Consider the following 15,088-nt stretch of genomic DNA (forward strand, 5'->3'; position numbering starts at 1 on the left):
TGATCATGTGTTTCTTTATGACCGCAGCCCCTACAGATGCATTTTGCATTTTTATTACATGCATTAATCTCAATTCATCCCAGCCTATCATGCGATTAACACGTTAAAACATTTTCAATCTTATGGCAGCCCTAATTTAATGACATTGTATATAACATAGAATGTGTACCTTCATTTCGATATTCAGCACATTCAACGTCAAATACTTTTACTCCTTCACTCAAGTAGTGTCTTGAATGAAGGACGTTTACTTTCAGTACTATTCCATCAGGGTGATTCTACATAATACTTGGGAAGGATTTTCCCTACTTTCTCCACCACTGAAGGGAGTGAAATGACAGAAACATTGATGGTGAGAAAACTAAAAACTATCACATACCAGAGTCTGTTTGTGATCGCTCTTCCTCTTCGTCTTCCTCATTCAGGCAAAACATCAATGGCTCCTCGTAGTCCTGCATGGAGACATTAAAGACGGGGAAGCGTTCACCGCACGGCACACATTACCACACTGAGCCTTTTCATCATGCTCCAAACATACGCCGTAAAAAAACAAAAAGGGGCGTAGGATTAAGTCCTAAACGTGTTTACAGCAGTGTGTGTGTGTGTGTGTGTGTTTGTGTGTGTTTTATCAATTAGCTGACCACCTGTGCCACATAAACCGGTTCAAGAGGATGTGGCACTCATGTGAACATGATCACACACACGCACCACACCTCTCGCGACCTGAATACACACACACCACCCCGCCCACATAATCTACTAGTCACCAGAGTGTGCCAGGTGCCAAGTCTGACACCTAGACAATGGGAGTGGAACAACATTGAGTATTGATGGAGGCAGTGAAGGAGTGTGTAAACTTGACGCCCTGTTCCAACAAGTGTTCTGCCATATTATGTTCAATGAGAACATAATTGGTTAAACATATGAGTCATAGCGATGTTCAGTTACAGATACCAACCTGGTGTATTTATATCAAATTGAGTCCAATCTGTTACATTTAGAGTTATTAAAGGGGTATAGATTTGTCTTGTTGTTCTCTCTAAAAAGCACTTGCAGCAGTGTTTTGATTTTTGAAATGCTGGGAGTAGAGATATTTCACTTTAATAGAACTGTCGTTTCGTCTGCTGTTAACAGCACCATTCCTCCCAGGTATCAGGCTCCTCATTCACTTCCATTCATTTTGAGGAACAAGTCTAAATATCATACTTCTGAATTATAAACAACAAAGTCTTTATGTGTTAATGAGCTAATGTTGCCATTTTTTTTTTTATCCACTTTTTCTCCCATTTTCTATATTTTCTCCCATCCCAATTTCGTATCATCCAATTCAACCCTCCCCTGTCACAAACGCTGTTTCTTGCCTCCCACAAGCCGGCTGCAATGTGGACTAAGTCATACATAGCACAAGTCCCCTCCGGTACTTGAGGTAACAGCAGTCGCATCTTTTCACCTGCGCAGCTCGATCTCTCAGTGGCGAGGAGTAACGCGTGGGAGGCTCACGCTGCCCCCGACACTTCCTGATTCTACTGCGCAGGCGCACCAACCGACCTGTAGGAGTCGCTGTCCACAACGCCCGATCCCCACGCATCAGTTTCCCACCCTCTAATACTGCCAATTGTATTAGTACGGACGACCAGCCAAACTGAAAACAATGTGGAGAGCTGGATTCGAACACGCGAACCCAGCGTCTCCACATTGGTGGTGAGTGCCTTGCCCACTACACCACCTAGTCGCCCCTAATGTTGCCATTTTCAAATTATCAGCAAAGGAACTATTTCTCAATTGAGGTGTTAGTTTGACCAACTTTTCATAGAATGTCTAGAATCCCTTTTTTCCAGCAAGGCAGCATGTAACCATGGTAACCACTCTCCAAACATTCCATGCAAGGCAAAGATACACAGTACACTCAATCTTACAACAGATTGACCGGATCTGCTTTTATTTTCCAGAGGTAATACATCTGTAAAGACACATCAAATGCCAAAACGAACACATACCGTTGACTCAAAATTGGCTGCTTTATTGAAATAGGCACAGCAGTTGTTTGTTTATACTTGTATGATATTTAGACGCCCAGGTCCCCAAAATGAAGTGAATAAGGAGCCTGACACTTGGGAGGATTGGTGGTGTTGACAGTGGGCAGCAGTGATCGCTAGCTTACTTGTAGATGACTTTACATAGAGGTAAAAACTACTAAAGTGAAATAACCCTTTAAGGGCATTTGTTAGCAATGGTAGTGGAAGTCAATGGGGGCCTAAATCATGCCTCTGCGAACACTTGAGCAGCTTCCAAACGGTTTCCCACCATAGTTGACTAGTATGCAGTGGTGGAAAGTATTTGTACTCAAGTACTGTACTTAAGTACAATTTCAAGCTACTTGTACGTTACATGAGTATTTTCATTTTAGTGAACTTTATACTTTTACTCCACTACATTTCAAAGGAAATGTTGTACTTTTTACTCCACTACATTTATCTGAACCCATCAGTTACTAGTTACTTTGAAGAAAAAGATTTTGCATAGAAAACATGGCAAAAATGTATGATGAAGACATAGAAGATACAGCATAACGTAAGGTTATCCTATAACCCTAGTTATATGAGTATAGCGAGCGCTCTTCTCTATTGGAACTATCCCCTTTAATCCATTCTAATACTGAAAAACGTTCACATGTACACACCCCTATTCACCTCCGCCTGGCCACACCCACATCCGCTCCTATATAAGCGGGGTCGTGGCTACACATCAGCTCCTTCCCAAGTCTTTCACCACCGAAGGCAAAGACCATGGGGTCCTCAGTGAGTCAGAGCAGAGCGCTCGCTATACTCATATAACTAGGGTTATAGGATAACCATACGTTATAGAACGTATAGCTTTACGCTCTGCTCTATTGGAACACAGGAGCTGAGCAGAGCGAAAAGCTCGACAGATGTACCCGCTGAGGCCCCACACAACCATCAGAACCGGGGAGGACCCAAGCCCCCCGGTCCTCCCTAACGGAGGACGGGAGGGAATCGGATCCGACTGTGCGAAGAGGGCTTAGCACCTCAAACCCACAGGGTGAGCAGACCGTGGGACTTACCTTCGTTCAGAAGGACCCGCGACCACTCAGGTGCGCATCTCACATGCCACCAGGGAACGGACGGAAAGCAAAACACCCCCGTCACAGCCCCCAACATCACGGGGTCAAAGGTCAAGAACCCAACCCTGTGGCAAGGCTGCAGCAGCGGAGTGCGGAGAAGGTCCCAGCCCTAGGACAACCTGAGGGCTAGGACCCACTGAAAAAAGGGGGCCTGGTGAGGCCAACGAGGCCGCAGCATCGGGACCCCACCAGACGGTCACTGGTGACACCACCCCCCACATCGCCAGCGTATCGGACAGGGCCCAAATCAAGAGCAGGCCCTTCCCCCCTTGGCACGCCGCTCTGAAGCACTCTTCAAGAGGCTACCCCCCCACAACACTGCGGGGCCAGTCGGCGTGCCGGGGAGACAACCCCCAAGGAGGTTGATCCCTCAATCCAGGCAACAGGCCCCAAGAGCAGAACTCAACCTGTGCCTGGAGCACTGCGGACTAGACAGGCGCCTAAGGGGTCTACTGTGAGAACAGTATCCCGGCGGAAGGGGTGTTCGGTATGCTGTGCACCATGCCATAACCTCCACAAACCCGACCCCCCAATCCAGCGGGGTCGAGGTTCAAAGAAGAGGCTGACACAATTGGCAGACGTCATGAAAGATGCGGGGGCATACTCTCGGGCAGACGGGGTCAAGCTCGGCCTCAACCCGAGAGTCGACTCTGCTACCAACACACCGGAGAACCAACCACCCCCCTATGTTTAGTTTAACAGGAGGCGGTTGTTCCTTTAACCCACAAAAAAAACTCAGAAACATAACTGTGTATATACAGGCTATACAAGCAACACAAGTGTTTCAGTTTTCAAAGGGTTAACCCAGGCCAACAGGTCGACGAGAACAAGTTCGGACCTGGGCCCGGTGAACCGGGACCTACACAGGGATGCCTAGAAGAGTTGACAACAACCTCCCCGACAGCTCCCTCCCACCCACGTCCTAGCAGGGAGGGAGGGGTGAAACAAATAGAGAGGGACCAAGCCCCCTAACACAGCGCAAGGTACAACACAGTATGGACCAAGCACGTCACTGTTAAGGGCAACCCGTGGTGGCATACATATGACACACACATCCACGACATCAATCCCCACGACGCCTGGCCGACCCGGCATTTCCCCCCCGGAAAAGCACAAAGTCCTTCAGGGTACCAGAACAGCAGATCTGCGCCCCGGTGGACAACGGGGTAACTGACCTGGTCCGGCGCGACCAGAACCAGTCCTGCGTCCTAGTCACGCCGCCATCCCCAGTCCTAAGAGGGGGGTAGGTACGTGTGTTGATCCAAAACATCACAGAGGGCGCCACCAAGATGGTCAGTACGTGAATGCACTGCTCCTGGTGGCCCACCTCATGGGCGTGAGACCCCTCCGCCAATGTTTTGATCTACTCCGTCATCTCCCCCCGGAGAAGTTCCCCCAGAGAGACCTCTACGTGAGTAACAATTGAAAAAGTAATAATAATTGGGCCAAGTGACCAACGGCCCAATACACACTTTAATAGAGAGCAGAGCAGAAAACACAGTTTTCGAATGCATCGCATCATCCAACTTTGACAATGACAGCGGTCTGCAGCACAGACCTGAAGACTCACGGATGTCTCATGGCCAATAGGAAAAACGCGCCCAGTGACGTATTCCATGGCCGGGGGGAAATCCTGTGACCCACCCATCCTAACATGGAGTGGAACCAGGGAACCCCCCCCCCTTCCCCCTACCTGTGACGGTGTGACGCGCTGACCCCTCAGCCGACAGGGAGACTGAGAGGCAGGAGGTCCCACCTCCCGGCCAATCAGTAAAGGGGGGAGGGGTTATTAGTCCACCCCTTATGACCCCTCACCCCTGATACGATGCAACAACAAAGCAGAGCCATGACACCAGTCGTAGCGCGCTACATGAAAGCGCATTATACCTGTTAGGGTAACAGCTTCACATTCTGCACGCCAGCCACAGACGATAACCTCGTTTGTGCAAAAAACGGGCTTTATACACGGCGTGAGGCTCATGTGCGAACTTGCCACCTGAATTTTTACACCTTTACCCTAAAGTAAGAAAAAACACAGACCAAAGAGAGGGGCCAAAGGCCTTGGTACAAGAGCTATACATGTAAACTTCTAACACCTAAGCCAGTTGTGGACTCAATGCCACGTTTACTTAAACATGAAAACATGATACACACAACCCTCTTTCTCAATAAAAAAAGGCAAAAGTTCACTCTCACTATTGCAAGAGGAACGCCGTCTTTTATGACGAGAGAAGACATAAGCCCTCGATCAAGTGTTAGCTACAGGCCTTGCTAAGTCCATAATAGCGACCAAACAATTTTCAGAGAAAACTGCACTCTCCCTAAGCAAGAGCACAACCCCAGCAGTAGCTGAGGGATTACACCGTATCCCCAAAAATATAGTGAATCAACACACGTTTTGTAAACAAAATCATATTTGAGGGGGGGGGGGGGGGGGGGGGGCAGGGGCAAACCGGGGAATAATTTCACCCACCCCCTCACCACCTCACCCCTGATACGACGCCAAAAGAAAAAACAGAGCCGTGACACCAGGTGCATGGCGAGGCAGATGAAGCACATACTCACCTGTAGAGTAAAAGCTTTACATCATGCACGCCAGCCACAGCTGATAACCTCGTTTGAAAACGAAAGTTATATATATGAATACTGGCAGAGCGTCTCGCTCTTGCCATTATGAGATAACTCTTATCTCCTAACACCTACTGTGCTCATGAACAAACAATTTGCACCCATGCACCTGACCAGGCCACGCCCCAGCGTCCTCCTATAAGACGCCGGACATGGTCACACTCTACCTTCCTCGGAAAAAAAGTTTCCAACATTGAAAACCCAACCAAGGGACCTCAGGGCGCTAAGAGCGAGACGCTCTGCTAGTATTCATATAACTAGGTTATAGAATAACCTTTCGTTATATATCATACTGGTCATCGCGTCTCGCTCTTGCCATTATGAGATATGGGACAGAGCGGACGTGCGACCCGACAAGTGTACCCCCTGAGGGCCCGTAAGCCCCACTACAAGGGAGGAGGGGAGTCCCGTCCACCCGCCCATCCTAACGAAGGGGGGGAGGCAGTCAACTCCACCAAAGTGTGAAAAAAGGGGGAACCAATGACCCCTAAAAACGCACAGTACAGGTGGGACCACGTGTGATACAGCACCCCGTGGCACACACCCACACACCCCTGCTAGCCCACCGAGTGGCGGGACGCAGGGGAGGTCCCAGACCTCAGAACCGCCTGGGAGACAGAACCCCCAGTCATGTCCATTAGGTAAAACTTAATGAAGGGACCCAGGGAGGACCAGGAGGCCGCAGCATAGATGTTCTCCACCGAGGCCCCCCCTAGCAGCCCGAGGGGGGACCTGTCCAGCCAACGTGCAGCAAAAGGCAACGCCCCCGCACAACCAATGTGACAGGTGCTGCTTGGACAGCGCCTCACCCGCGCAAGGGCCACCGTAACAAACAAACAGTTGAACGGAAGCCCTGAGAGGCCGAGTCCTGAGGTAAACCCCCAGTGCACGGACAGGACAGGTGAAGGCCCGCCTCCAACTCACTAGCTAGCACACAGGTCACCCACGCGTTTAGCGGAGGTGATGGCCAAAAAGAACGCGTCTTCAAGACAGCAGATCCAATGGCGCCTGCACAAGAGGCTCAAACGGGGCCTCCGACAACCGGTGCCAAGCAGGAATGTTCCACAAGAGGGTGGCTGAACAACGTTCCGCCCCCACACTCGACAATACGCCACTCCCCAGCATAAGCCGCGGTAGAGGACGGAGCGCACGCGTACCGGATAGCGTTAACCACAGAATAGTCAAGACGCATCCCCACCAGATTCACACTGTCAGCAGCCAAGCCTAGAGGCTGCCCCAGAACAGGAAGGCAGAACAGAGTTCCGCGTACCTGAGAGCGGGCCCGCGGTGACCACGGAACAGGCCACGGCGGGGGCCACCAAGAGCTGAATCAGGGCCGGGGACCACACAGCTGAGCCCCGGCCCGGCACGACCAGGACCACGTACCCGACGTACCCGCCCCAACAGCTGAGCTATCAGGTGTAAGGGGGGGAAAGCGTACAGGATCCCGGACGGCCACGGAATCGGTCCCAGACCTGCCCGACTATGTCTGGACGTAGTCCCCACTCGTCAGGGTGAGGACCGCCCCGCGACATCACACCTGCACCCACATTCACCCTGCCGGGGATGTGGAGAGCCCTCAGGCAGAGCAGATGGAAAACGCCCATAGCCAGAGCCCAACCGCCGCCCGGTGCAGACGGGGGGAGCGCACTCCTCCCTGTCTGACAATATACGACGCTGACGTCGTGTTTTCCGTCCTGACCAAAACATGCTTGCCCACCACAAGGTGGTCGAGCCGTTTGAGGACCAGAAGGACTGCCTTCAATCCCAACACATTGAATGTAGCGCAGACCTGGCAGCATGGCAGCTGCCCCTACTGCGTTGGTCCGACATGTCCCCCCCCATCCCATGAGGGAGGCGTCGGTGAAGACCGTGACGTGTGACAGCCTGCTGCCCAAGGGGACCCCGCAGGTGAGGGCACCAGACCCTCCCTAGAAGACGAGGTCCCCCAGTACTGACATGGGAACCTTCAGCCGCTTCCATATGTCTCACACCGGGTCCATTTTCATACTGGAAAAAAACACCTCTGCATCCTCCTCATGAAGAGGAGGCCAAGAGGGACCCCAGCAGCAGGCGCATCATGGACAGCGCCGTAACCGTCCTAGGACGGAACCTCCTGAGCGCGCCGAGAACCCAACCACTCGCCGCAGCTCCGAGAGGGATGCACATATAGACCTTGAGCTTAGAAAAAGCCCAAGTACTCCACCCGTTGACTGGGAAGAGGAGAACTCTACTTCCAGTCTACAGCAAAACCCAGGCTGGTGAGACACCACCTGCCTGGTATGAGACCTGGCAATCTACCCTGACCGGCCAAGGACCAGAACGTCATCCAGGGCAGAATTCGTAACCCCCGACGATGCAGAGGCCCCAGCGCGGTCTTCACGCACTTGGTGAAGATGCGGGGAGCCAGAGAGTAGCCGAACGGCAGCCTCTGGTACCTGTACTCTAAGCCCTGCAAAGGAAGCGTAGGTAAGCCCTAGGGTGGAAGATCGGGATGCGAATACGCATCCTACAGGTCTATGGAGGTGAACCAGGCCCCCACCTGACAGCGTCTAACAGGTGGGAGACGGTCAACATTCTGAACCTTCCATGGGACGGGACAGGTCCAGTATGGGTCTGACACACCCCCTCCGATTTCTCGCGCACCAGAGAATACCGGGAGGAAACGCCACGCATCGCATCCTCCTTTGGGACCACGACGATGGCTTGCTTCGCCCACAGAGATTGGATCTCGTCGGCCAGAGCTGTCTGTTGACCCTGACAATAGGGACTGTACCAAACCTGAAAACGGGTGGGGTTGTGCAAACACAAGTCCCCGCCTCAGCGTTCTCTCCATCCACCTCGACATATGGCACTGCTGTAGCCATATGTGATGATAATCCCAAGCGCACCCACCGCCACTTGGCGCTGGTTCGCCAGGAACCGTAGATAGGCGGCCCGGTCCCACCCGCTGTGCGTTGCCAACCTTGGACTTGCCAACCGCGCAAGCAGGGCGTCTCGTGGAGCTGGGATATCGCACCCTGACACTACCAACGAGGCAATCGCACCCAAGGGGGGACCCCGACAGAAATGGCCGGTTTTGATACGGGGGAAGCTGACATCACACTGGGTGACAAAAGCTCCCCCACTGAACACCTCCCCGGCATGGATTGCTGAGGAACTGTTCTACAGCTGGACATGCAAGGCATGAGGTCCCCACACTGCCCGATAGGTTGGGTTCCTACACACCGTAGCCCTGCAGTGATATTACTACCACCCAAATCACACCCAAGGCACTAACGTGATACCCGGCCTGGCGAGGGCGGGGCTGGGGGAACTCGTGCTGCGACCCCCTGGGCCTGGAGTTCCCCCCGCTGACAACCTTCGTTGTTGACAGACACAACACCAGGCTCACCAAACACAGATGCAGAACGTGTGGCATGGAAGCCGCTTGACAGCACAGCATTCTCACGGACAGACCCAGGCCTAGCCAGCAACTGGGTGTCAGCCCCTGTCCCCATGAGAAGCGAAACGTGGGGCCGCTCATGCTTCACTGAAAGCACGTGGCCCGCAGCCAAAGGGAGCAAATCAGAGCCCGTATCCCGCTGGTGTTGGGGGGGGGGAGTGACCGGAGAGCGAGCTAGACACAGCTAGACGGCAACGGTTTTTTAGGGCATGCTCATCTAATGTAGCCGATCCCTCGGCCGCCAAGGCTGTCGGCCTTGCGATCACCTGTTGTCTTTGTGTCCAGGGTACCTCAGGCGGGGGAAACATGGCCGCTGGTTGGGGGCCTCGCCACAGCCGCTGGCGAGGCCGCGCCCTCACCTCTGGCTGCGTGGTGTGAGGCGGTGTGGGGCCTAGGTCAAATACCGCCCACGCCCCTGCGGAAAAACAAAAGTCCCTCTGCGGAGAGGGGAGCCCTGAGGAGCGAAAACCCTTCTCTCCTCCTCAAGGGGAGACTGATCCAACCAAGATGTCTGTAAACAAGCATTGACAGCATCCTAGCCCTCCCTGCGGTTATAGCTTGCGGCTAGGTCAAAAGCCAATAACCTCAAAACCTTGCGCGATGTTCTGACGTCGGCTGGCCCTAAGGCCCCACCACCCGACACCATTTTTGACAGAAAAAACAGCAATTCAAACAATGTTTCCAGACGCTGCTAATTCTATACCGTGGCGGTATAGGCTTAACAGCCCACCAGCCACCTGCCGGGCCGACTCGCCTCATGGCGTCGGCCGGGCGGGACACCGTTCCACCATGTCAGAGGCAAAGGACTGATGCCACCTGCTTCACAAGCACGGAGCACCAGTGGTGGCTGCAGACAAAAGACTACTACTAGTGAAGCACTGCCTCACTAGTAGGAATGCAGCAACCTCCACTGTGGTGTGCACCCATGAAGGGGTAAATGAATAAATGAACGAAAACTCCACTAACACACTGCAGAATGGGCTAGCCCATACACACAAATGTTTTTTTTTTTTATCCACTTTTTCTCCCATTTTTCTATATTTTCTCCCATCCCAATTTCGTATCATCCAATTCAACCCTCCCCTGTCACAAACGCTGTTTCTTGCCTCCCACAAGTCGGCTGCAATGTGGACTAAGTCATACATAGCACAAGTCCCCTCCGGTACTTGAGGTAACAGCAGTCGCATCTTTTCACCTGCGCAGCTCGATCTCTCAGTGTCGAGGAGTAACGCGTGGGAGGCTCACGCTGCCCCCGACACTTCCTGATTCTACTGCGCAGGCGCACCAACCGACTTGTAGGAGTCGCTTGTTCACAACGTTCAATCCCCACCCTTCAGTTTCCCTCCCCGTAATACGGCCAATGTGTATTACTGCGGACGACCAGCTAAACTGAAAACAATGTGGAGAGCTGGATTCGAACACGCGAATCCTAGCGTCTCCACACTGGTGGCGAGTGCCTTGCCCACTACACCACCTAGCCGCCCTGCCCATACACACAAATGTTAAGGGGATGCAGACCAGAGAAAAACACCAGTCCCGCACACAATTCATAGGCCTCAGCCCATCCACCCATGAAAATGGTAAACAAGCCCCCGCTAAACCCCCAACATTAGACACCGATTGACCGTCAGCATGAATGGTTAAGAGGAGGGAAGACCTTTTAGTAAAGACAGCCCTCTGCGGGGAACAAGAACGGAGACCCAGCATTGTAGCATTAGCATTAGCCGCGCGCACTAGGATAGTTGGGAAAACATCCAACTCAGAGTCATGACCATGTTTACCCAAATATCCTGCCCCTCGCGCCAATACACAACTCGGCTGTCTCACGGGACAACGAGCAGTATCACAAATTATAGCATTAATGCCTGGCAGCGCAGGCCCTACCTGTGCACGACCTAGTCCGACAGCTAGCCGCCGTGCGACGTCCCTCGATCCGCTGTCACGAGACGAGGAAACCCCAGGACAGGCCCGATGCGCTGTTAGGATGTGCCGAGAAGATTCCAGGGGCAGGTGAATCTCCGGCGAAAACCCAACAGTGTAATTTCTCTCTGCTTTTGATAACAACTAGTTCATGGAGTGCACTGCAGCGCCCATGTTGGAAACAAAAAAAGAGGAAGGTAGAGTGTGACCATGTCCGGCGTCTTATACAGCACACGTCGTATCCCTAAATGCAGTGAAGCAACACATGTTTTGTCAAACAAAGACATCGTTATTAACTAGGAATGTCCGATATTATCGGCCTACCGATATTATTGGCCGATATTGGCATTAAAATGTGATATCGGAAAATATTGGTATCGGTTTTCAAAAAAGAATTAGTTTATTTTTATTTTTTACATTTCTATAACCTTTATTTACCCAGGCAAGCAAGTAAGAACAAATTCAGATTTTATTTATTGTCAAAAGTATGCATAATGTTGTGTTAATTCCACAAAAAGAGATATGTAATGTTAATTACCTGAAATTATTCCGTTTTTTGGGGGGGGAAACCCTGCATATATCGGTATCCGTTGATATCGGTATCGGAAATTAAGAGTTGAACAATATCGGTATATCGGTAAAAAAGCCAATATCGAGCATCCCTATTATTAACCAAAACATTCGGGAGGGGGAGGAAGGAAGAGTGGGGTAATGTCCAACGGACATCTTACCTGCACCTCGTACGCAGGACGAAATGGCCGCAAACACAGGTTGGTCTACCACGTTGACAGGGCATCTCGCTGGCAGGGCCAGAAGCGGCGACGGCTGGAGCCTCGCTCCGGCGCGACACCCCCCTCCTGCGGCAGGTCATGGCGCAGGCCCGACGACATCTTCTGCCAGAGATGACGCCGTAGTCAGAGTGCCAGGGCCTGCTACCTCCCCACGGCTAGCGCCAATGGTTGTAGCATAAGCTAAGAACTAACTCCAGGCTAACTGATAGCATCAAGCTAACGTTTCCAGCCAAGCGTAGCCGCCAGCTAACGACTTAGCCTAGGAGATAACTGGCTAACAGTTAGCTTCTACCGGCTACCAATAGCCACTAGCTAACGCAGTAGCAAGCTAAGCGGCTACCCTGAAGCTGTATAACGTGAGAAATAGCGATACAGGCCAACACTTCTGACAGCCGCTGTCTTTTCCTCTTTTTATCCGAAGAAAAAAGGGAAAAAGGCAACACACGTCCCTCTCACAGAACGGTGTTTACCAGACACAGCGATATCGGCAGTAAGCCCATCGTTGTACGTGGGCTGCAGCCGACTCGAGCTCGGAGATATTCCCATAATGAAACACCAAACTCGCATCCCTCGTGCCGGGTGTTTTCGTCTTGAAAAGCGGGGCCAGCACGGCGGCAGAGGGTATCCGTTTTCCAGAGACCCGGGGAATCGAACCGCAGACTCGGAATCACAGCCCCAGGAAAACAAAGCTACGACTTCACTGAGGAGGAGCACTATGTTATCGTGGGGCATCAAACTAGAACCCCCTCCACGCCGTTATAAGGGGCAACAAAGGGATTCTAGCTTTGAGCCGACCATCGCAAGTTGCACACAGTTGTCCCCTCACAATTGACACACCCGAGGCTCGCGCCGCAAAAACATCACCCGCCCAGGGAGACCGTCAGCTCTCACACAGCCGACCGCCCCCCGAGGCATAGTATCCAGCTGCAGAGCCGGAGACAATGCCGGCGGGGATTGCTCAGCGACGCGCGCCCCAATGCGAAGCGCCGGTGGAGGTCAGAACGATCATCATCTTCTAGACTCTCCGGTGGTGAAGACATTATCGCTTTATTTTCTCGAAAAATTCTGAGAGAGAAAACAAAGATACAATATCAATGCAGCTCCTCTTCTCGCGCATCCCTCACAAACTACTTTGGCACTAAGCTTAAAGTGGTGTATACAGACACTTTCGGTGGTGAAAGTAGGGAAGGAGCTGATGGTGTGGCCACGACCCTGCTTATATAGGAGCGAATGTGGGTGTGGCCAGGCGGAGGTGAATAGGGGTGTGTACATGTGAACGTTTTTCAGTATTAGAATGGATTAAAGGGGATAGTTCCAATAGAGCAGAGCGTAAAGCTATACGATCTATAACTGGACCACATACCACTTTAACATAACCTATAGAGGTCAATGGATCGAGGATGAACGCTCCCAAGCACTGGAATACACAAACGTCATGTAGAATGTATACTTTTACTTTAGATACTTAAGTAGATTCAATAGAAAATACTTTACTCTACTTTTACTTAAGTAGAATTCGAATGGAGGACTTTTACGTACTCATATATTTGGGTATTTCGACTTTTACTTAAGTAAAGGAACTGTGTACTTCTTCCACCACTGCTAGTATGTATGAATCTAAGTACGATTTTTAAGAGACATGAGTAATAGCAACTCAAGGAAACCAAATTCTGGACCCCAGGAAGACTAGCTGATGTTTTTTCTGGATGGACTGAAATAACTCCCAGTTCGACAAATCAAATGGCCTTTTTAAAATGTTCTTGCCTTTGTAATAATCACATGATATTATATAATACTCAATAAACCATATGACACTTAAATTATGTTCTTGCCTTTGTAATAATCACATATTATATAATACTCAATAAACAATTCTCTCGTCTTTTAATAATACTCACGTTTTCTTCCACAACAGAGTTGTCCCCAATGATATCAGGATATAACGCTTTGAAAAGAAACCAGAGAAAACACGTTGAAAGTGGGTCATACATCAACCATAAAAACTTCAAAAACGGTTGGAGCAAACACAGATGTCTGTTATAGTTTAGTATATTTTTTTTAATGATGTACATTCTATGTTCCCGCGTGTTTTATACACCAGAGCTGTAAAACAAATTCGGTTTCATTCCTGTTGTCTTTGCACACAACCTGAGGCGATCTCTCCTCGGTGTGGCCCTTCGTCTCCGTTTCACTTAACTAGCGTGTCTCGCTAGATCAAAGGGCACGGCGTGTATGATAGCCCACCAGAAACTACAGACGTAGTCTCTGGGTGGCAAGAATAAACAGCCTGGGATTGTGGGGGAAAAAAGACAGGAGACCTATGGGAGGTGGAGGAGGAAGAGACGTAAACATGGACACTTAACACCCGTCCCTCTACGGTCTGCAACCGCTCTGTCTGCCATACCGCTAATATTGATGTATGTAAGTGTAACTATACATATAAAGTGATATGTCTTGCTGTCCCTATGGTTAATGTGAGGTTCCGTTATTTTTGTAAAGTGTATGTTTTTGTACGTACTATGGAACTCATTTAAATATCACAGAGACTGATTCCTGTACGTTCATTGTATTTGACGAATTAAAGGGGCCTAAATCTCTATTGGTGTTTTTTTTGTATTGTTTCATTTCATTGAGGTATATTTAAACACAAGGATTCTGTGTCCTTTGATGAAATCGCTGGAGAACATATTCAAACTCCTTAACCTCTTTAGCCCGAGCGATCACATCATAAATCAATCTCTCTAGACTGTATGACATAATGTTGCGTTTTTTTTCTTCAAATGTAGCCAAGAGTAAAGACCCTAATCCTGTAAAAACAGCAGTCATAATGTATATTTTAACACTTTCAGTGCCACTCACGAGTTTTCTCGGATTTATTAATATCTCGTTGAAAGCCACTCACGAGATTTCTCGGATTATTTATTTTTTAGCGATCTGAAATCATATTGCATCACGCGAGCCTACCCTAGTCTACCCGAGCGCCGCCGGCGATCAGATGTGGAAAAAAGCACCCCCTATCGTCTCCCAGATGACATAAGGGATTTTGGAATGGACTCAATGAAAATGGATGGGGAAAAAAATCCTGTACTCCACATTTTTCAGTCCACTGATGCAGCCGGGGTTATCAGATTTCATTCTGGAGCCTCTGAGCCCCGCGGAATC

General features: G+C 50.5%; 1 protein-coding gene across 1 annotated transcript in view; it reads right to left on the bottom strand.

Moving 5' to 3' along the window:
• Window positions 1–15,088, bottom strand: part of LOC311222696 (rho guanine nucleotide exchange factor 28-like) — a gene marked incomplete at its 5' end in the record, with an annotated part of 166,148 nt that overhangs the window by 83,232 nt on the left and 67,828 nt on the right. The window contains 2 exon segments of the mRNA XM_084307303.1: window positions 380–452; window positions 13,825–13,871. Of these exon segments, the coding sequence (XP_084163429.1) occupies window positions 380–452; window positions 13,825–13,871 (120 nt within the window).

This window comes from Notolepis coatsorum, assembly GCF_963971535.1.
Source record: "Notolepis coatsorum genome assembly, chromosome: 1".
Taxonomy (NCBI): Eukaryota; Metazoa; Chordata; class Actinopteri; order Aulopiformes; family Paralepididae; genus Notolepis; species Notolepis coatsorum.